The following is a 23986-nucleotide window of genomic DNA, read 5'->3' on the forward strand; positions in this document are numbered from 1 at the left end:
TCTGTTTTTCCTAGAGCTCCAGGAAGAAATCCCAGCCAGTGTTTCACCCTAGCTGAGATTTGGGGGGCGTGTCATAAATACAAAGGGAAGGGTAAACCCCTTTGAAATCCCTCCTGGCCAGGGGAAAGCTCCTCTCACCTGTAAAGGGTTAAGAAGCTAAAGGTAACCTCGCTGGCACCTGACCAAAATGACCAATGAGGAGACAAGATACTTTCAAAAGCTGGGAGGAGGGAGAGAAACAAAGGGTCTGTGTCTGTCTATATGCTGGTCTTTACCGGGGATAGACCAGGAATGGAGTCTTAGAACTTTTAGTAAGTAATCTAGCTAGGTATGTGTTAGATTATGATTTCTTTAAATGGCTGAGAAAAGAATTGTGCTGAATAGAATAACTATTTCTGTCTGTGTATCTTTTTTGTAACTTAAGGTTTTGCCTAGAGGGGTTCTCTATGTTTTTGAATCTAATTACCCTGTAAGATATCGACCATCCTGATTTTACAGGGGGGATTTCTTTTTTTCTATTTACTTCTATTTTTTATTAAAAGTCTTCTTGTAAAAAACTGAATGCTTTTTCATTGTTCTCAGATCCAAGGATTTGGGTCTGTGGTCACCTATGCAAATTGGTGAGGCTTTTTATCCAACATTTCCCAGGAAAGGGGGGGTGCAAGTGTTGGGAGGATTGTTCATTGTTCTTAAGATCCAAGGGTCTGGGTCTGTAGTCACCTAGGCAAATTGGTGAGGCTTTTTACTAAACCTTGTCCAGGAAGTGGGGTGCAAGGTTTTGGGAAGTATTTTGGGGGGAAGGACGCATCCAAACAGCTCTTCCCCAGTAACCAGTATTAGTTTGGTGGTGGTAGCGGCCAGTCCAAGGAGAACGGGTGTAATATTTTGTACCTTGGGGAAGTTTTGACCTAAGCTGGTAAAGATAAGCTTAGGAGGTTTTTCATGCAGGTCCCCACATCTGTACCCTAGAGTTCAGAGTGGGGGAGGAACCTTGACAGGGGGTGAGATTCATGGTTAGCTCAATCTCCTGTGGGAAGCAGGTTCCATAACCACACATCCTTCACCAAGGATCCTCTGTCACAAATCCATGTTGAAACTTGAGCTCTGTGTGTCCCCGTCACAGCTGCTACACATTGATATTTAGATGTAGTAAGGAAGTCAGCAGGATATGGACTGCTAAACACTTTGAACTCTAGGAATGAGATGCCTTCAACAAGGGGTGAAGTTACCTTTAAAAAGCAACAGGAACCCATGAAGAGGCCTGAGATAGAACTCAGTTCATAACTAAATTTGGAAATTAACTCAAATTAACATTCAGAACATGACAGCTTTACCAGCTGAAATCTGATGGATCATACACCTTTTTTTCTCTTCTCTGAAAAGCTTTCCCACTTTTGCACCTATAATCAGCCCCAGTTTTTCTACTGCAGCTAGAGAGTTCTTCACTATGTTCCTATAAGGCAGTATTCTTGAAGAAAGATGAAGATTCTCTCTCTGTCCTTTGTAACTGTATCCTGTGAGAAAGTCATCCTTAGCAGGTCATCCATCAAGGAACATACATAAATCATATCTTTGGTCTGATTTCTCAAGCCCCACATCTTCTCATTTGTCAATAGTGAACATCTAACTCTACCATTTGTTTTCTTCTCCCTCTTATCTCTGTGCCTTCTTCAAGCTACTTCTGTGTGTAACGCAGCAGCCAGGATTGAACCTGGGACCTCTGAAGCTTAGTGTATGAGCCTCTACTGTGTGAGCTAAAAGCCAGATGAGGTTGTAGCAGACTCCTTAATCTCTAAGTGGTCTAAAGTGCCACTAGCGGGGGACAGAGCCCCACACCCAGCAGGCCCTTGTTATATATGCATGGACAGATATTCCACTCCAAGTATCTATCAGTTTTCCAGATCACTTGTGATCTATAGTTGTGAACTATACTCATCCTTAGAAAGGAACCTGTTTTATTGCTGCAATCTGTCAGAGATGATATACTGTCTCCGTCACATTCTGTTTTTTCTGTTACGACACGAACGTGAGTCTGGAAAGTTGATTCAGTGCTGTGGAGTATCCCTGGTAAATTATGTTAGGGAAAAAGGGTTCCCCTCCCGTCTAGGGTTAGGAGGGTAGCCTTCCCTGGACTTCTGTATTAGCCAAACAAAACACAGAGTCTTGGCTCTTTGATAAAGTGAGGCACTTTATTGCTAGCAAATACGACAGCTGAAGGGCTCACCAATTCCTTTTCAGAGGAAAATGGTGAAGCCTCGAACAAAGAACAGGGATGAGCTTTTATAGCTTGGTTCAACATACATTGTGATATCTCTTCCAGTTCGAACCGGTTAACCCAGTCTGTTTGAAGTTCTGGGGTAGGTACGAGCATGGAGGCTTATCTGTATAAGGAATTCTCTCCCCAAAAGCAGGGAGTGCAGGTTACACACAGTTCACATTCTTTCTATCCATAAACAAAGTAGAAAGGACAGATGAGCATAGAAAAAAGACAGCAGCGTAGCTTTACATGATTATAGGGTCATTTTCTGGGTTTTTTTCCCTATCAATTACATACACCCAGCACCCCATACTTCCTGGTCATGTCCTTCCAGCTGTCAGCAGAAGCTTAAAGCTTTGCAACAAGCCTCTGACAAGCCTTGGGATATTCTTCCTCTTTTGAATTCGTTATGTCATGTCCAGGACCTTGATCAGTGAAATCTACAGAATCTAGTGTTTTTGTGAGAAACTGAAAACCTCTCTCTGCTTGTACTGTGTGAAAGCAGCATCACTGTCACTGCGTGAACTGCACCTCTGACCTCTCCTTTCACCCTCCACATCCCTTGCTATCTTCAGGTCTCAGGCCTCTAACCATCGCTTGTGATTCTCCCATTCTCAGACCAGATCCCGGGTAGCAGTCCCTTAGGACAAACACTGATTGCCTCAGCTGGTATGACTTAGTCTCAGACCCTCCAGGGCAATGTCAGCGATAATCAGAGGCTGTCACCGGGCAACTGGGTCTTAAAGGAGAGAGTCAGGGCCTAGCTTGCCCGTGTCAGTTCTCTGAGAACTTACCTGGGAGTTACTGCTTGCCTCAGGTGACTGGTTAATGGTCAATCAGTAGAGAAGCACTCACACCCTATTAAAAATGAGTTCAGTCAGAGGGAGTGCTCTCAGGAGGAAGGTGCTTCTCGGGAGGAGAGGCTTGTAAGAGGAAGGCAAACCCAAAGGGAGACATCCCCTTAAACGGAACAGGAGTATCCCAGGGGAAAGAACTGGGAGAGCTCCAGAAGAGAAAGTGTTCTCCAGATTGAGGGAGCAGCCGTACCCTGAAGGGAAGAGATCTGAGACTTTTCCAGGAGAAAAAGATGAGTGATCTGGGAGAAGGAGCCAGACACTGTTCCATGGGTGAAGGGAAAGCATAGTGAGAGGATCTTTCTTACAAGTCTTGCTGACACCAATGCTAGCTACAGTTGCTTCCAAGTAACAAGTCTCTTAAATTCTTGAATGCAGAGTTCAAAGGTACAATAGTCAGTCACCAGCGTTCTTAAAGCACTATAAACCACAATAATAGATCGTAGAAGTGCAAACCAAGCATAAAGAAATAAGAAAGAGACACACCCCACACTGTCTGCAGGCCCTTGTCCTGAACAGGGACCTGCAATACCCTTGCCCGAACAGTGAGATGGGAACTGACAGCAGTTCTGGAGTTTCATGAGCCGATGTTGGCTTCTGTTTCTGATACATCACCAAATCTATGCCTCTGACCAGGCTAAGGTGACCTTAGTTATCAGCCTGCTGACAGGAGACGCGTTAGTCTGGGCCTCCCTGTGGTAGAAGGCCATAGTCCAGTGCTGTCGAACTGGGATGCCTTTCTCCAATCAATGTCAACCATCTTCAATGACGCACACTGATTCTGAATATCAAGGGGACTAGCAGGGGCAAGACAGAGTGGCTCACTATGCAGTGCACTTCTGCTGCCTCACAGCAGATACAGAGTGGAACAAAGCAGGAAAACTGTACCAATTCTGGCGGTGGTTGAAGGAAGAAATCAAAGATGAACTGGTCTGAGATGTCTACAGGTCTAGACTTCTCTCTGGACTTTACCATCTGCATAGATAATTGGCTGGGAGAATAAAGAGACGAAAAGACGTCTGCATCCCTTGTATCCGTGTGCCATGACCTCATCTTCTGTATCACTGGCCAAACCCATGCCTCTTATATATGCTATCCATGCACAAACTCAACCTATAATCTTAGGATATAGCTACACTGTGGCTAGAACAGCTCTCTAGCATAGATGCAGCTTTCACCAAAGGAGGTGTTTTTCTGCCAATTTAAGACTTCCCCGAATGACATTAGCTACGTTGATGTAGCTGCGTCTATAGTGGGGATCTTCTTGGCAGAGCTATGTCAGTCAAGGGTGTTTATTTTTCACACCCTGACCAACATAGGTATGCTGACATAACTTAAGTGTAGACCAACCCTGTGTGCACCATTTGGATAGCTCTTCAATCCAATTTTTCCCATCTAGGATCCACAGTATCATGGTAGCATAAATACTAATGCAGACCTTCACCTCAAATTAATATGAAACTGTTGTGTATCCAAATATTTTTTCTAAATAAGTCATTCATTTACAATGCTTTCTGTAAGTCATTTTACTGCTTATTTACATTACAGAAATAGTTTTTACCTTGCAGTTGCCAAGACATACTCATAACGTGGGGACCAGGTCACTGCCAGCACTTCCTGTCTGTGACCTACAAATATGGTACATGAGAAATTTCAGGTAACTTATTGATAAACAACTTTTCTGATATAAGTAAATGTGGCATATATCCAAGAGAAATGCAATTGGACTAATCTACCAATTTACAACTACCATTAATATTCTGGTATTAATTTGGAGTGAATGGGAAGAGCGTTCCTCATTTTGGATTATTGGCAGTTTACTTCCCCCCCTTTGCTTGGCTAAGAATGCATTCAGCTGAAAGTGATATGAAGAATACTAAGTTTACCTCTCTATACTTTACTAGCCCAGATGCCTTTATCGTTCTACAGCTATGCTAACAAAAGAATAGCACATACAACTACTAAGACTACTCCATTACTGTTACAGAAGTTTTAACAGTAACATTTAAAATACACAGATGTAAAAACAATTTAGTGTCAGTTTTTATTGAGCTATTTTAAAAATATATATATATTTATTCAGCAGATCCTCATTCCTATATCTAGATTATTTATTCTACTCCTTACCAACAGCCCAAATTTGAAGGTAAGTGTGTGTTTTCTTTTGGTCTCTTAGCAGCACGAGGACCATGCACTGCTTATTGGATGGTGATACAATATATTTAACAACAAACTATAGTGGTTTTTGAGATCTTCAAAAAGATGTCTAGAAAAACTACAAACAATAGAAAGTGTTAGGCAATCTAAATATAGTGTTGCTACTGTGCCACTTATAATAAAATGGGCATAAGCGAGCAAATCTGATTGATAAAAAGTAGGTTAGATCACATACATACATCTTTGGCCTTATAACCAAGAGTTATTTACATTACTTCCTTCTGTACATCTACATCAGTACACTCAACATTTCATCATTTATATTTCCCTTGTAGTGTTTCATTTCAATTACCCACAACCAACTCAAACACCGAGGCTTTCCAGAGCATAAAGCCCTAGAGCCTCCTAACATTATTAGATAAACGTAAAGGTTCAGATACTGCTGTCCTTATGTCGAGTAATATCTTACTCCCCGAGCCTCTGAAGCCAAAGAGTCTTAAAGAAAGTCCATCCATACAAAATCTCTGGAGGATATTTTGTTTAAAAATATTAAGATTTTGTAAAAAACGCGCACACACACCACACACAATCTTCATGAACACAAGTACAACATTCCTGGAGATCCTAAAACAACATTTAAACAAATATTAATCTATAGTGAGTCAGAACTTCAGATGGTGTAAATTGGTACAACTGTGTTGATTTTCACCAGCGGAAAACTGGGCCCATTATTCTCAAGGGATGCTATATGGAATTTGCCTTTTTACAGAACGATAAATGAAAAAGCTCCCCAGAAGTCTCTTAAAACTTTCAAATCTTAAAAATATATAATTTGTTTTTAAAAATAAACTACATTAACTAGATAACACTTTTGCTCAGCTAATTAATATTTTGATTGAGGAAGTCTGAGTTATGCAAACAAAAATACCTTTGAACATGCTTTTTTAATTTTAAACGTATAAACCAATTTTCCTCCAAACTGGTTTCACACATGCCTAGTAACACTAGAATGATTTAAGACTAACTAGTACTCCAGAAATCAGGGTTTATTATGAAAATTCCCAAAGACCTAAAATGATAGCTGTTCCTTAATTAATATTTGTGTTCTCCAATTCAGTAGCACTAGAATAATACAAAGAAGAACCTTTCTCACTGTGTAATTTTCACAACTGGTACTAAACACATCAGTCACGTTACTTACAAAGAACACATTGTTTATAGTGTTTCTTTACACTGGCTGGATTGTGTTTCTTTACACTGGCTGGTTTACTTAAAGTAGTTACTGTTTAAAAATTATGTTTCAGGCTAAAAAGTACCCTGCAGAATTTGAGAACAGGATCCAGACTTCAAGTCACAAAGCTGTACTTCGGGGCTTTTGGTACCAACTGTAACAAGAAAAACAAGACAACGTAAAAAAAAAACAACTCTTAACAAGGAATAAAAACTCTAACAAGTCTTACTACAAAGATATAAAGAAACTATCAGCTTCATAAGATTTCCCACACATTTGAACTGATCAAATTTCCAAACAAACAGATTTATATTTTCAAAGTCTCTGCATACAATTCTACTGAATTCCTCACATTAACAATAGAATCATAGAATATCAGGGTTGGAAGGGATCTCAGGAGGTCATCTAGTCCAACCCCCTGCTCAAAGCAGGACCAATCCCCAACTAGATCTTTATTAAACTATATTTAAAAGGTTGTTGGGGAGGAGTTCTCAGACTTCCTTTGTGACAACAAAAATTACTATATGACCCCAGAAGGAGGGACCAAAGCCTGAGCCTGCTGCCCCAGGCAGGGTGACCAAAGCCAAAACCTAAGGGCTTAAGCCCCAGGCAGGAAGCCTATAACCTGAGACCTGCTGTTCAGGGAAGTCCTCAGGCTTTGGCTTCGGACCCAGGCCCTAGCAAGTCTAATCCAGCCCTGGCGACGCCATTAAAACAGAGTTGGACCCACTTTGGGATCCCGATCCACAATTTGAGAACCGCTGTTGTAGGGGAAACAAGGCTGCTCTTTTTTTCTAGATTTATGAATTAAGAATATGGTCCCTTCTCTAAATATTTTTTTTTAATTGACAACAGTAAATACATACAGTATACAGTACACATTCAACTCCCATAGATCTCAATACTGATTTAGCTGCATTAATCTGAGTAGTGTGTATTTAGAAACACTAGCTGAACCATGCAAACTCGGTGGTGTGTGGTTTGCTCATTTCAGAAATGCAAAGGAAGTACTTTCCTTTCATAAACAGTATAAGCCCAAATGAAGTGATTTTATTTAGAAAATGACCTCAGTTTTACAAAGTCTTTGATATCACTTGCCAGAAAATAGTCAAGACTGTTGCATATGAAAAAAGTCATTGTAGAAAAAGGAAAATGCTAATTTTGAATCATTTGCCTCTTACTACAACCCAAACATAGATAGGAACTTCTTAAAAATGTATACATACCTGCTATTAAGCAATGCTTGGTAGCAACTGGAGACATATGATGGCTATAAACTGTTCCCTCAAAATTAAACACATCTGCAGGCTGGTAATTAAAACAAAACATCTATCAGCTTTGCCCCTTGATTAATATCATAGTGAGAATTTGTATCTCTTCTTTAAAATTGGTTAAGCATTTTTAAAGTTAGAGTTACTGTTTACAAGGCTGCTCACATGCCACCTCTCTACTGATTAAGTGCCTAATCATGCAAATAGTCATGCTACCAGAACTAGACATCCAGCACTGGCAGGGCATAGAGCTAACATGGCAAAGAGTAATAAAGCCTGGAAGAAAATGCTCTGATTACAGTGACAAGGGGGAAAAAAAAGGAGGAAGGAAAAGCAGCAAGGAAGAAGGTGGGGTATGTAAATGGAAATCAGTGATAACAGGAAAGAAAGAAAATGATGTATACTAGAGCTAATACTTGTTCTTCACATACAAAACATGCTACCTCAAAAAAAAGGATATAAAGAAAAGGTAGAAGCAATAGCGAGTGGCTAAATTGAAGTGTCACCTTATATAAAATAAGGGACCATATTTAAAGTTATTTTTCCCCATTTTCTGTTGGGACTCAAGCGGTATGTTGACAAGTTCCTGAAATCAACTCTGTTTTATTGCTTACATACTAAAACGTAAGCCATTAAATACACATTATGTGCAAGAAGACTGATAATATTAGTGTTAAGAACCTTGACTTCTCAAATTTCCTCACCAGTGTACTCAATTTTTCAACATCAATGTTGCATTATTGTCACGGTTCCCAAACTGTTTCGTACTGTCTCCCCCTTATTGATATTTTAAAGCTTGGTGGCTCCTCACAACGAAATATATATATTTTTAAACTGACTCAGGACACTAGATTCAAGAAGGACATGAGTTTGGACCGTTTTGTGATTTTATTCAACTACATACTGTTCATTACAAAATCTGATCTGGGTTTTTAAAACTATAATTTTAAAATGTGGATTTTTTGGCGTGACCAGACACAGCCTAAGATTTTATTTGGAAGAACCGACCTGTTTCAAACTACATAGCTGTGCAATGTTTTATTGAATCTCTGATAGCGCCAGTCATAAGTCACTTTAAAAATTTAAATTACTTCTGTGTTTAGAGTAACAGCCGTGTTAGTCTGTATTCGCAAAATGATAGATTTCCACTCCACCTATTTCCCCTTGTTTTTTCCTCCCCCCCTCTCCTCCCCCCCCCGACGTTCTTGTTAAACCCTGGATTTGTGCTGGAAATGGCCCACCTTGATTATCATACACATTGTAAGGAGAGTGATCACTTTAGATACGCTATTACCCACAGGAGAGTGGGGTGGGGGGAGAGAAAACCTTTTGTAGTGGTAAACACCCATTTTTTCATGCTTTGTGTGTATAAAAAGATCTTCTATACTTTCCACAGTATGCATCCGATGAAGTGAGCTGTAGCTCACGAAAGCTTATGCTCAAATAAATTGGTTAGTCTCTAAGGTGCCACAAGTACTCCTTTTCTTTCTGTGTTTAGTTTTCACAAAAATGGTTGCTGACTACTTAAGACTCAGAGAAAACTCGAAGTGAAAGGAAGCAGCACTTTCATAGCTATATCATGGAGTTCTTTGCGCTCTGTCAACAGAAATGCAGAATTCCTGGTTTGTAAGATTTGAAAACTTGGTGTTCTGAATAAGATCTCTTGACAATTCTAATATATATATATATATTTTTTATGATGAGATAATAAAGGTTGGAATGGATTCAAATGTTAGTGAGAAGGGGTTTCAAATCCAGTTGGTATCCAGAGATTCATGTTCGATTCTAGGACAATATTCATCAAAATAGGAATATTATCCAAACAAAAAACCTGGCAGTCCCTTCTGACCCTATGATTCCATAAATGAGTTAATATTTGGTCTTTAATAGCATTTTTATCAATTTTACTCTATTCAAAAGTTTGATAACACTGGAAATATCTCAGTAATTTCCTTTTCAACATGGCACCGCCAAAGGCAGCACCTGTTCATGAATCTCCCAATTTTATGTTTCATATCGATTATATTTGTATTCCTACCTTGAAGTGTTAGGTTCACGGCATTAAATTTGCCCGATTTATCCACCGGGGAAGCTAATGTAGTCAAGAAATCCATATTACTCATGTTATCTGCAAGATCTATTTCCCAAGAAGAAAAATTCTCATTTTGCCAGGCAATTCAAAGATGCATTGTAACACTTTCTCATGTGATAACCACCTGACTTTACTGTGAAACAGAAGCTGAGTATGGTTACAGCCTCTCTCTTTGCACACTAAAACACTGTGTATTCACTACCTGGGATTTTATAAAATTACCACCACCACTGAAGGCCTCATGTACTTCAGGTCGCAACTTTTTCGATGCTGATGCCTGGTGATGAATTGTTCTGTGTGTCCAAATGATGTCACATCTTTACTCGTGCTGCAACCCCACTGTTCTTCCTGGCCATGGCTGCTGCCTCACCACACAGCACAGCACACCTACAGTGTCCAATTAACACCTTCATCCACCATGAATTTATCAAGGATCTTGAATATTTCCTCACTGGTTGTTCAGGGTTTCTTTGCAAAATAAAAATTCTTCAACTATTGAACTTGCTTTGACAAATCTCACACAACACAGAAACTGAGCCAGGTTGGTTATGTTTGTGGATTCATCAAGCTGTGGTGAAAAATATTGACTTCTTCACTTGTTCTACCAACTGGTCCTGAACATTTTCTGCATGGTCATCAGTGCATCAATGGATGGGATTATTTGACATGGGAATGGTTTTCAGTGCCATGACTGCTTGCTTCCCAATCTTAATTCTTCATATGGCTATTGCTGGTGGAAGTGTAAAGGTCTTGCCAATGGTGTGTGTCTGCTTGCATTCTGTAATTCACATGCCTATAACATAAGATGAGCCTAAGGCTTTTGAAGAACAGAACAGTTGCTTCTTTAGACATGACTTGTTTTTATTCTTCTTGTTTCTGAAGGAAAAGTTTGCGGCTCTTGTTTACTAATTCCAGGGATTTCGTTTCTAAATGTCTCTGTAGCTTCCCTGGCCTCATACTTTCACTTACTAACACTTGAAAACAAAAGGCCACATTGTGCCTGTAGACTTTTTGCAGTAATACTGAGACACAAATTCCAAACAGAGTAACTATCGTCATATTGTTTACTTTTCTTCCTTTTCTGTTTAACTTTATTAAGCTCAGTGGTTTGAGCGTTGGCCTGCTAAACCCAGGGTTGTGAGTTCACTCCTTGAGGGGGCCATTTAGGGATATGGGGCAAAAATCTGTTGGATGATTTAATTGGGGATTGGTCCTGCTTTAAGCAGGGGGTTGAACTAGATGATCTCCTGAGGTCCCTTCCACCCCTGATATTCTATGATTCTATGTGAGGGTTTATGTTTAGTGGCACATTGTGTCCTTCTGACATTTTAACAATTACGTAGTACAATAGATCAAATTTGGGACTTTATCTTTAACGCTGTGGACAATATCAGGTAACTTTATTTTTATGTTTCCTTTTTAAAAAAATAGTTTAAAATTGCTTTTTATTTTAAAGAATGAACTCAAATCTTTTGGAAATATACCATTTTGTGGCAGTTTGTACACCAATTGTCCTTTATATACAGTTTACATTTTGTAACTCATTCTAAGAGGACGGTCTAAACTCTAAAGCAGTATCTGGTTCTTGCTAAGCACGCAACACGCTTTGAACAACAAAAAGGCAACGCTACCTCCTCCCTCCACAAAAACATAATTATACATCTCAACGTTACACTTTTAAAAGGGCTTAGAAAATAATAATTTTCACATCTAATTTAATCAGAGAAATATTGTGTATTGTGTCCTTGGGATGATAGAATCTCCAGTTTTCATGATCTTCTCACCTTAATGCATGAGGCAATATTCTTGGCAAACAAACAATGTCAATGTAAGTCCACTGATATATGAAATAAGAGAGATTTACCACAGTCCAAAATTCATATATCAGCTATTAGAGGACAGAATTTAGTAGCAGATAAATGGCCTGTAATGTGTAAACTTTATTTAAGTCATGACAAATTGATTAGTGTTTCTCCTCATGGTTTCCCTCGTTCTGCTGTTTTAAAAGCTTATCAAATCCTCTCACACAAATATGGCAAAAGGTTTAAGCCATCAAAGACATTGTTCATATTGTTTATAACAACAGATGTGCTCCCACAGCACACTACCAGTGCTATGCAAATATGATAACCAACAATTAATATTGTTCAATAGGTGTTCAACACCTCACAAGAAATAAACTATGCTCTCAGACCAGTTGTTGCTGGACAAATGTACATAGCACAAAATCTACCATCACAAGTCACGTTTTTATTGGCAGGCTACGCAGAAAAAACAAGCAATCAAAGACTCTGAACTACCATATTATTGGTAACATAGAAGTGGTTTCTAAAACAAGGCCGAAGCATGCTGTCAAATATGGGAGTGCCTAAACTTCTGCCCTCGTATTCTGTGCCTACAATTTTGAATGCTACCAACCTGACATTTTTCATCCTTCAAAATGCTGAGTGAGTCAACTCTCACTGAGTTCAATGGGAATTTCAGGCACACTACCCGCAAAACAGGTGCTCAGCATATCACAAGGTCGAGCGCATAGGAAGTTTGGAAAATAATTAGTAATTACTTACTTGTAATGTGTTTGTATCCCATATTTTCAATGTTTTATCAAATGAGCTTGATGTAAACATGCCAGTGTCACGAGGATACCATTGAACCGTCTCTACGCTGAATTTGTGTACATCAGGATGGCTCCTATAATACAATAATAGAATTGCACTGGTTAGGGTCAGCAGCGTCTTTTTGATTTGATACTAGCTGACCAAGGTGGGGGGGGTTTAATTATTTTTACTCTTTTTTTTTTTTTTTTTAAACTACTGGGTCTAAATTTTCAAAAGTAACCAGTAATTTTGGTGCCTCAATTTCTGAGGGACCAATTTGAGCCCCCTTGGGGCTGATTTTCAGAAAGTGCTGATCATCTGCCCTCTCAAAACCAAGCTATTTTGAGGTGTAGTCACGCTTCCAAAAGATAGGCTTTGACATTTAAATATTATTGTAGGGCCCGACTCTACAAATAGTTATGACCCTGTTGAGTTCTGCTGACTTAAATGGGATTCCATATTATATGCACAAGCTTTCAGGATTGGGGTCTTTAACAATTATTTGCTAATGGTAATGTTAAATCACAACTATGACAGAAGTGCTACAAAATTTTACTATTTTAGTATGTTGCTAACCACACGGTCTTTGTTCCAGTAGTATCTTGGTCAGATCAACACTTAAGGGAATTTAGATAGTATCTTGCAACACAGGTCCTGTTTGATTTAATCTTCACAGGCTCCTAAATACACTTCAGTTTAATGATATCTTGAGAACCAGTGAACTATTTAAGGTAGCATATCAGAATCTCAAGTGGTTGTTGAACTACAATTGGATCTCTGCTCCTGTTAGTATCCTTATCGCTGAAAGTTTCATTCCTTTTAGATGTTCCCAAAGCTCACTGTCATTACAAGTGAACTCAGGAAAATAAAATGGCAGGGATCGAGACTTAGAAAAATGGTGAAGAGATAGTGAGCTTCAGGACTCTAGGATACTCTCCATCAAGTCCATATGCAGATGTATCATGGTGTTACAACACAGAGGAGAATATCTGCCTTTGCTGTAGATACAGCACAGAATCACCCAGTGGAGCTGTACAGACAAGTTAAGTGTCTAAGCAAATATATAAGTTATAGGAGCAGCTGTTTGCGGTTGGTTGGTTTTTTTAAATGTTGACTACTCTAGTTGTTTAATTAATAATACGTGTAAAAATAGGAATCTGCTGATGATACAGTTGCATAAAACTTTTCATCCAAGGAGTTCAATACTGTAAAACATTGGATATTTTTACAGAGAGGAAAATTGGAGGCACACTGAGATTGTGTGTTGCCTAGGACCTCACAAAGCATCAATGGCAGAGTCAGCAATAGAAGCCCAGTCTCCTGATTCACAATCCTATTTTAACCAGTAGAAAACACTGCTTTTCCTCTTTTCAACTCACAGATTCCTTATTCTGACTCTCTCATATTATCCCACACTGAAATTGACCATGTAGATGTACAGTGCTATGTCTAGTCATAAGGACAATAATGTACACTTCACTCTCTTCAGTAGACTGGATAGAATCTAAAGTAATATGCAGCTAGTTACTGATGAAGTTAGAAAAACTATTTTGAGGATTCTAGACATAAATGATCCATGCAGTGGTAATCTGGAATTTGCCAAGGGCATGCTTGAATGAGGACAGTCCTAATCTTACTGGCAAAAGACAGGCCATAAGTTTATTCACAATTCATTCAACAATATTACAGCTAAAACTGACAGAGAACTCAGTATATACAGGTTTCAGAGTAACAGCCGTGTTAGTCTGTATTCGCAAAAAGAAAAGGAGTACTTGTGGCACCTTAGAGACTAACCAATTTATTAGAGCATAAGCTTTCGTGAGCTACAGCTCACTTCATCAGATGCAGTTTCCACGATATGCATCTGATGAAGTGAGCTGTAGCTCACGAAAGCTTATGCTCTAATAAATTGGTTAGTCTCTAAGGTGCCACAAGTACTCCTTTTCTTTTTGAGTATATACAGGGTTATCCTATAGTAGAATTAATGCATCTGTATCACCTCCTCACAAGTCCCCAAAGCTCTTACAGATTTGTCAGACTTTCCCTGCAGCTCATAAGGATTTGTTCTTTTTATGTATTTATTGTTCTAGCAGAAGCTGCCCATCCTTGAACTTAGGAAGTTGGGCCTCCCACAAGCAAAGACTTTTTCTGTGTCTCATGATAGTTTGGCCTTCCCTGCAGGAGTTAGTGGTTACCCTTTCCTCTTATTCTCATGGCTGGATGCTTAAGGCCTAGAAGCTGGGTATGTGAACCTGATACAGCATCGACTACTGCAGCAAAGATTACCTACAACAGTAGAAAGGCCTAAATTGTGACAGGAAAAGAAAAAGATGATAGAGCATGCATCAAAATGTGGTACAGGAACAGAAGATACTGTTGTTAACCTGCAGTCTCTAGGTCTCCATCCTTATGGGTGTCTGGACAAACTAAAATCATAATTAACGTTACGTGAATAAATCCCAGAATTGGAACAAACTCTTAAACAAACATAACAAAATTACATAATACACACTTAACAACATAAAACATTAAATAAGAGCATAATTCTGGATCTAGCCTTGAATGAGGCCATCATTATGCTTCTTAGTGTATATACAAAATATATTATACTTTTAACTGTGTGTCATCAATGTTTTTTTATCAAAGTTGTCTGGTCCTATGTGTGATTAGCGTTTTATGCAGGAAATAAAATACTAATGTGCAACAATTTGTGAATTCAATGCAAAATATATAATAAAATTGCTAAAAATATTTCATAGTGATTTTTTTTTTTTAAAAAAAAAGGTACATACCTGCCCACAGAACAAATTGCTTTACATGTATAACATGGTTTTCTGCTGAAGTTTTCAAGGTCATAAAGTACAATAACACCATCTGACCCACCTGATAACATGCTGTAAGAACAAACATAACATAGCTTTTAGATATCTTACACTCACAATCTGTTCAAAGTAAATCAACGTTCACATTCAGCAAAGTAATTAGTTTTAATCATAAATGATTAAAACTAAGTATTCATTCTATAAAATATACCTGATAATAAAACAGCACAATTTACTTACTATCTTCCCTCAACAGGTTCAATATCCAGGGTGTTAACACCAGTTCCATGGATTCTTTCCACATCTCTATCTTTGTTTAACTCCAAGCTTAGTACCCTTTAAAAAAATAGAATATATCAAACCATGAATGGTGAGAATCAGGAAGTACTCAAATTTTACCTTTTCTTTAGTACAACAAAAAAAAGTCAAATTTGTGATTCTCAGAATTCTTCTTTAACTCAACACATTCAATTATTACCCTTTACATTTTAAAGTACATTGTCAGACTTGATGTAGAACTAAAAATAAGAAAAAGATTAAAGTGTGACTGGCGGAAATTACCACACTGTACATTATTTGGAGGTGGAGGACTACAAATCTTTATTAAGCAATTAATATCAACAAATGTATGAATGAAAATTGGCATATAATGCAAGAATCAGAAATTTAAAAAAGTGAAATGAAATGTTTATATACTTTTAGATCTACTATATTCACAAATAAGTTAGTCTTCATCCCAACCATGATCATCTGGTAGTTTATTTAATAAAACTAAGGACACCTAGTGGAAAAACCAGTTATTTTAGTAAATGAAGTGATTTATGTTATACAGAATGAATAACAAACCACCACCACATGATAATTACAACAAAGTTAAATGTTTTCCACATCTTTTGTATCACTAAGAAAGAAACAAAAAATTACACTCTAATGAAAAGTATTTTTGATAAAAATTCAAATTCAGCTAACGAAACATCAGAGCATTCACTGTGTTATGGACAAGATTTGTTTTTACTCCTAATTTGAATGATCATTCAAATCCAGCTATTGTTGTAAGGGTCAATCAAGCAATTTCCTACTGTTGTAACTGACAAGAATAACTACAATTTTCCTCAACATCTGATCAAAGATAAGAAAGATACCTGGTCTTAAAAAAATTCAAATTAAGCAAAAAGTGTTTTGCTGAGATCACAACGTGCTCTGAGTTTATTATCCAGGATAAAACAGCACCAAAAAACAAAACAAAACAACCAAACACTCAGCATTTTATAGATTCAGAAAAATACTAAGTAGTCATTTGACCAAAAGACACATGAATAGCAAAATGAAAATTCATGAGAAAAATATGGTGAGTTTATAGTTGTGAGTTTATTAAAATATTTCTACGACAAAGTCCTTTCACATTTTAATTGATGTCTTCTAATTACTGCAAAGTGAAACTATCTTTGTAGCTTTGAACAAGCTAGGTCAGTGTTTCCCAAACTTGGTACAAGAATAGTAGCTGCGGGAAGCAGCAGCCAGTACGTCCCTCAGCCCGCGCTGCTTCCCACTGCCCTCATTGGCCCGCAGCAGCGAACCGTGGCTCATGGGAGCCGCGACTGGCCGAATCTGCGGATGCAGCAAGTAAACAAACCGGCCCAGCCCGCCAGGGGCTTTCTCTGAACAAGAGGCGTCACAAGTTTGGGAAACACTGAGCTAGGTGATAACCAGAAACACCTTTTGATCAGTTCTTTGGTTTGATGACTTAAGGCTCCTCTGAGTTATGAAAATATGATATACACCAAAACCCAGCTCCTTAAGCGGAGTTAGAAATCCTGCTTCTATGTTATGAAAAATCTACACTCTACTGAGCATCCCTTTTGCCAACAAAAGTACAGGAAAAAAAATCACAATTTATACACACAAAATGAACATCCAGTTTTCAAGGTGCTGAATGCCTCCTGCAGTTGAAGTCAAAGGGAGCTGGAAGTGCTCAGCACTTTCACAGACTGGCACTTTAGAGATTGCTGCTAAAGTCAAAATTTAACTACTGTTCTTATACCAAAAGTTATTTATTCTCTATGGCAATCTGGAACTAAATGCTGTGCTAAAGGCTAGGGTGTAGCAGATTGGATATCTTCCTGCAGCTTAATTTAAATTAAAAAAATTATGGTTCTGTTGACTTAAATACAGAAAATGAATAATACAATCAGATTTTTGGACTGACAATGCATAACTGCATCATAGAGATTCTTGGGAGAAGCTGAAGATTTTGGCAGCTGGGTAGGTGTACACCTGAGACTCCTGGTACCTGGAGAAGTGCAGGATCCAGTTTGGGATTATGGAAAACACATAACAGACCGTGAAATCTGGTCTTTCATGTGCTTTTACCCTATACTATACAGATTTCATGGGGGAGACCAGCATTTCTCAAATTGGGGGTCCTGACCCAAAAAGGAGCTTTGGGGGGGTCACAAGGTTATTGTAAGGCGGGGGGCACAGTATTGGTACACTTACTTCTCCACTGCCTTGAGAGCTGGGTGGCCATAGAGCCGCAGCTGTTGGCCAGGCGCCCTGCTCTGAAGGCAGCACCCTGCCAGCAGCAGTGCAGAAGAAGGGCAATACCATACCATGCCACCCTTGCTTCTGCATTGCTGCTTTCAGAGCTGGACGGCCAGAGAGTGGTGGCTGCTCACTGAGGGCCCAACTCTGCAGGCAGCAGCGCAGAAGTAAGGGTGACAATACCATACTATGCCATCCGTATTTCTGTGTTGCTGCTGGTGGTGGCACTGCCTTCAGAACTGGGCAGCTGGAGAGCAGCAGCTGCTGGCCAGGAGCCCAGCTATGAAGGCAGCGCCGCCAGCAGCAGCACAGAAGTAAGGGTAGCAGTACTTACAACACTCCCTACAATAACCTTGTGACCCTCACCTCAATTCCTTTTTGGCTCAGGACCCCTACAATTACAATTCTGTGAAATTTCAGATTTAAATAGCTGAAATCATGAAATTTACAATTTAAAAACTCCCATGACTGTGAAATTGATCGAAATGGATGTAAATTTGGTAGGGCCCTAATTATGGGATTATGAGATTAGCTGAATATTTCTGCTAAAATCATTCTCAATGAACCTTTCAACAATATTGACATATACACTGTCATCTTTAAGTTTCACAATTAACATCTGATATAAAATGAGAAATTCATGCCTCATATTTATTGTTTTAATCTGACTGCAGATTCACGAGGCTTTAGTGTACTGGTTTTCACACAGGTCTAGTCTACACTAGAAAAGGTTCTCTGTTATAGCTACATAAAGAGAATTATGACTTGAGAAGACCTGCAAGGCCCAACCATAACTCATAGTGATTTATTTCTGAAATGTTCAGAAAGGAGAAGCCACATAAAATTCTTTTAGCTATGAATCTCAAGATGTTCACATGAGTGTCTGTAAACATGTATAAAGGATGTAGAACAAATACACTTTTAGGGGGATGAAATAAGCACGCCATGTTAATGTGTTCATTGTGTAGGATGCAACTTAACATTTACAATGTCATGGGGTTTACTGTAGCATGTTACAACACAATGCTACGTTTTGGCAAAGACAGTATCCTACTACCAGGCATTGCAGTGGCTGCTGTGGTGAAATGTACTGCACTAAAGCCAAACTACTTTGCATGCAGCAGGTAGTGGAAGGTAGGTAGCAAGCATAAGTCTGACACACATTAGGGGTAGAGCATAATTCTTGTTTCAGAAGCATAGCCGTGTTAGTCTGTATCAGAAAAAACAATGAGGAGCCTTTGTGGCACCTCAGAGACAAACAAATTTATTTGGGCGAATGCCACAAGGACTCCACGCCATAATTCTTGTGTAACTTTAAGAGATTACATAATGCAGTTAAAGTGTACAACTGCAATGAAAACAGCCAGTAATATACATAACTTTGCCCAACCTAAGGCCAACAGGCTAGATCACTACTTCCATGTAGTCAACTCTCATTTGATCACAAGTCTTAGTAATAGTTGTAATTTTTTTTATTAAAGCCCCAGCTCCATGAACTGTGTGATTACATGAGAATCTCAGTTTTCATTTTCTAAGAAGGAAGTTTCCAGCCTTAGTGGTTACAGAAAAAAGTTTAGACATGTGAAACGAAACAAGAAAATTCAGAAGGTAAGTAAAAAGAACCCAACATACATGCTTTTAAATACCTTATTTCTGGACTTACATGATTGTTGGCTGCTTGGGGTTGGCATTACTACTACCACCTCTAGACAGAACACCTATTCTAGAGTGACTACTCTCAGAAACAATGTTGTACATAATCGCACCAAATAATATAATCCTCCACAGGGGAAGAAATTATTTAATAAATAGCCTGTCCTCTTTCTGAGTTTTTCTTCAAACAAATGTTGGTATGGAGAGCTGCCAGAAAAACTTAATTGGAAATGGAGGGGATAGGGGAAAGCAGAGAGGAAGTAGGAATAGAGAGGAAGAGCGTGACCCTTGGTTTCATCCACTGACACTCAAACTGGAAAGGAGGGTAAAATACAGACAGACGAGCCCGACATGTCATGCCCAGGAGCTCGCCGTGACAGGGCACTTTCAGGGCCTGCCATCCCAGTCCAAGTGAAAAGCTCTGGCCCAGCAGGGCCCTGTCGATGTCTGGTGCTGGGCAAAGGACGACACTGGTGTAAAGACATCATCCCCTACCGGGTGGAGACACTGAGTTACGGCCCCGTCACCCGGCCCTGCCTCCCGCATCCAGTAGGCGCAACACAGTGCGCGGGGGTGAAGTTGGGCAACTCTGCCGCCGCCTCACTATCCGCGACGCAGCTGTGGCCCAGGGGCCGCGCAGGGTCCTGGCTCCCCAGGGCGAGTGAGGTCTGAGGCGTGGGCAGGCACGTGCAGACCGCGGACGAGGAGAGGGGAATCCCCGGACTTCTCCGGGGCCTGCTCTGCCCGGGCGAGGCCATGGGCCCGGACCGCACAGTCGGAGGCCAGCCCCAGCCGAGAAGAGACTGAACTGCAGAAGCCGAAAGACTCTTTACCTCCGGGTGGACTCAGCCCGGCGCAACCGCAGCGGATCGTCGAGACCGGCCTGGCGGGCCGAAATGAAGGCCAACATGGCGGGACCAAGCCAGTACCAGATCAAGGAGCGCCGCCATGTTGTGAATAGGGTGACGCCGATTGGCTCAGTGCGAAACGACCGTGTCCAATGGAGAGCGCCGTTATTGAATAGTCGACAGCCTGCCTCTGGGCAGGAGGAACAGAGGTGGGGGCAGGGCACGTACACGGCGCTCACAGCGTTGGGGGCGCGGCCGAAGCGGAAGGGGCGGGGCACGTACACGGCGTTTGCAGCGTTGGGGGCGCGGCCGAAGCGGAAGGGGCGGGGCACGTACACGGCGTTTGCAGCGTTAGGGGCGTAGCCTAGCTGGAAGGGGCGGGGCACGTACACGGCGCTCAGAGCGTTGGAGGCGCGGCCGAAGCGGAAGGGGCGTGGTAGCTACTCGGCGTTCTCGGGCTCTGGGCAGGGGCCGGGCGCGTGAAGCCGCTGGCCTCGCCCCTGGGCGGCGGGGGCGTTTGCGGCAGAGCGCGCGGGTCTCGCCTGGCCTGACTCGCCCGGCAGGATGGGCGGGCCCTGGCGGCTCCTGCGCGCCCTGCGGCTCCGGCTCCTCGGGCCAGAGAAGGAGCATGTGGGCAGCGACCAGTTTGGAAACAAATACTACAAGATCCCCAAACACCAAACCTGGGCTGGTAAGAGCGGGGGGAGGGGCTGCCACGGACTCCGCAGCCTTCTCTTGGGAGCTTGCTGGGCCTGCCTCCGGCAGAGCCTCTGCAGCTCAGCCCACCTATAGCGTATCCCCTCACCGTCTGCGCCCGGGCCCCCAGCCTCACCCCAGGCACTTCTGACCCCACCCCTCCTGCCCCCAGCCTTCTTCCCTAAACCCACCCCTCCTGCCGCCATGGCACCCCACTCCCTCTGCCCCGAGCCCCCCCCCCCCCCAGGACCTCCCTAGCGCTAGGCTCCCCTCATTGTTTCCTATATCCGACTCTCTTCTGTGCTGTACAGGTTCTTATACCGTGCTCATCATCCTGGTGCCTGAGCGCCTTCCAGTAGTTCATTAAGCAGCATGACCGCACGTCTGTCACATGTTTGTTCTCTCATCTTCTCCCCAGGGTAGACCTGGGTGCAGCACAGGGTCTTGTGGTCGGAGTTTTAAACAAGTAGATATACGTATGGCTGTGTGTTTATATTCAAGAAGGCAGTGTCAAGGAAATGAGCTAGACACTTGGAATGGAAAGTGGTGAGATTTGTGATGGCCTTAGTTCTCAGGGGACTTCATTCCACAGCCGAGAGGAACTTTATTCTTACCATTGAGGGTTCCGTTGGGCCAGAGGAGTGAAGGGGTCAACATGGTCTTTGTCACAGAGCTTTAGACCATGTTTCATATATCCTGAGCGGTGGGCCCAGGACATGGAGAACTTTGAAGATGATGACTGAAACCTTGAACTTTCCCCCAGGATACCCACTACTCCTGCTCATAGCCTCCTTTGCTTACATCCTATCCCTTGCCAGTTTCATCTTCCAGAGTACCCATCCTTACAACTTCTCAATACTTCCTCTCTGGCAGCCTCTCCACCAGCCTGTGTGGTCCACCATGTTCATAGGTTTACCCTTTCCTAGACTGTTTCGTGCTCAATCATTTAATCTCCATGTACATTGCCCAGAAATTCCCTTGCATGTCTTTTGTGTGTTTCTCCTGCTTTCCCTTAGTTCCCTATACGCCCTCACATTCTCTATAGTTTTCTTTAGGCTCCTAACCCAAGTACTTTTTTTCTTCCTTCAACTTTGCCCTACTGTTTCTTCTCAGATCAGGTAGCAGCATACTGTATTTTAGGGGCTGTTTTGATAAAGACAAAAATGGGGAGGATGTGCCTCTGAACTAAATTTGTTTAATATCGCTGTAATATTGAATCAGGTTCTTCACTTGTGGTCTAGTCTGACTCTGTTACCTGTCCTGGTGCTTTCTACTACTGTTGTTTTAAATAATGCAATTTCCATTGGGGGAGGAGGCGGGAATTTGAGAAGATTTACATTAACAATAGTAGAGGGCTGTATATAAAAAGAAAATAAGTGAACCAGGCTTGAAAGATTAACAAGATTCATTTCATAATACTTTATATATATATATACACAGGGTACCCCCTGTATACATTGGGGGTGCGTTCTTGAAAAGGGCGATGCATACCAGGGAATTTTTCCCCATAAGAAATAAAGGAATAAGGGGGGGATGCATTCACAACTTCACCACACTCGCCTATGACAATGCTCTTTTTGCCTAAACAGTGTACCTTTTTACAGTGACAGGTCATACAGTACACATTTTGCACATAAAACATTGAATAAAATAATGTGGAACCCTACTAACTCCATTCAAACACATAGAACATTTTAATTATGTAAATACAGTACTGTAATACAGTATAAAACTGTCAATGCTAAACTTAGGTAGGGGAGTGGCGGGGTTTTCTTGGGCTGGCCTTTTGGTTGCAGAAGTCTTAAAAAGGATTCTATCGACGTCTGCTCTCCTTCATGAATCTTTGAACAACAGATCTCCTTGTAGCAAGCCACTGCATCATTGAGAGCCCTGGAGACTTCGGCAGACTGTTCACAAAAAGAATCACCGCTCTATGATTTCCATCATCTCATCCAGCAATTCAAAAAAACAGGAGAGATTCTTTGTCCTCAGACTCCTGGCTTCCTGCCCTACGTCATCGTCCTTGCTTTCTTCAGATATCCGTTGTTGGTCCAGCTCAGTCAGTTCTTGATTTGTCAGTTGCTCAGCGTGAGACTCCAACAACTCCTGTACATCTTCTTCCTCCACCTCCTCAAAGCTGACATCCTTCGGCAGCTTGACAATTTCTTGCTTGAGAGCAGGAATGGCATCAAATCCCACAAAGCTGTGGACAGCATCTGGCCATGCGTAGCGCCAAGCGCCATTCACACATTGCAAAGTGACCTCTTTCCAACACATGTCAATGTATTCCATGCCATTCAAGATGTTGTAGGACTTCCAAGACTCCTTTACACTGGACTTCACCTACCGTCTCCTTAATCAGCATGGAGAATATCCTCCGTGGGTAATAAGCCTTGAACGTGGCTGGCGGACACAAGTACAGTACTATACTGTACAATAGGGGAATGTGTTCCAATTCACGTCGGTCCCTATCTGTGCAAATGACAGATATGTGGACCAATGTAAATTGGAACACGTTCCCCTATTGATGAGCGACGGATGTCCTAAACAGTGGGTAAGTGAGAAATGTATACCAGGGACCTCCGGTAACCTTTTTCACTCTTTCTATAGTCTGTTAGCTTCCCAGTTAATAATGCACAGGACAACAGGGAAGAGAAACCTTTTTTTTTAAATAGGAAAGTGGGCAAGGGTCTAGAACATAAAACTCATTTAAAAAAACACAGATTTCAAATTGACTATTATTTTAAAGTAAGTAAAGATAAACCCACCCATCAGGTGACCTTGGAGCTTTGCTTTCACCTCAATCAAAACAGACTTTTCCAGCGGAAAATTTTTAGGGTATGCACGTAGGTGAAATTCTTGGAAAACTTACATGAAACTAGCCTGACTTTCTTTGGCCTATTCTCCCTAAACTGTATAAACTCTTCCATAAATGCTTCTAATAGTATCTGCTCCTATAGAGTACAC

The 23986-nt window shown here is 41.0% G+C and overlaps 2 protein-coding genes across 7 annotated transcripts in view; one reads left to right on the forward strand and one right to left on the reverse strand.

Moving 5' to 3' along the window:
• The window catches only part of ERCC8 (ERCC excision repair 8, CSA ubiquitin ligase complex subunit), a 59209-nt gene extending 38683 nt beyond the window's left edge, over positions 1–20526 (reverse strand). The window contains exons 1-7 of one of the 3 annotated variants that reach the window (XM_084629358.1): positions 20309–20523; positions 15522–15617; positions 15252–15353; positions 12430–12553; positions 7726–7807; positions 6585–6653; positions 4673–4739 (exon numbers count right to left, since the gene is read on the reverse strand). In XM_084629358.1, the coding sequence (XP_084485484.1) occupies positions 4673–4739; positions 6585–6653; positions 7726–7807; positions 12430–12553; positions 15252–15353; positions 15522–15617; positions 20309–20385 (617 nt within the window). In that variant the 5' untranslated portion in view covers positions 20386–20523. Of the gene's footprint in view, positions 1–4672; positions 4740–6584; positions 6654–7725; positions 7808–12429; positions 12554–15251; positions 15354–15521; positions 15618–20308 lie in introns of all 3 variants that reach the window. The other 2 variants (XM_084629359.1, XM_084629360.1) reach the window with 2 other exon arrangements.
• A 213-nt stretch (positions 20527–20739) lies between these two features.
• Positions 20740–23986, forward strand: part of NDUFAF2 (NADH:ubiquinone oxidoreductase complex assembly factor 2) — a 131460-nt gene continuing 128213 nt past the window's right edge. The window contains exon 1 of one of the 4 annotated variants that reach the window (XM_084629352.1): positions 20740–21014. In XM_084629352.1, the coding sequence (XP_084485478.1) occupies positions 20888–21014 (127 nt within the window). In that variant the 5' untranslated portion in view covers positions 20740–20887. The remainder of the gene's footprint in view (positions 21015–23986) is intronic. The other 3 variants (XM_084629354.1, XM_084629353.1, XM_084629351.1) reach the window with 3 other exon arrangements.

The sequence above is a fragment of the Lepidochelys olivacea genome, assembly GCF_965140295.1.
Source record: "Lepidochelys olivacea isolate rLepOli2 genome assembly, chromosome: 5".
NCBI lineage: Eukaryota > Metazoa > Chordata > Testudines > Cheloniidae > Lepidochelys > Lepidochelys olivacea.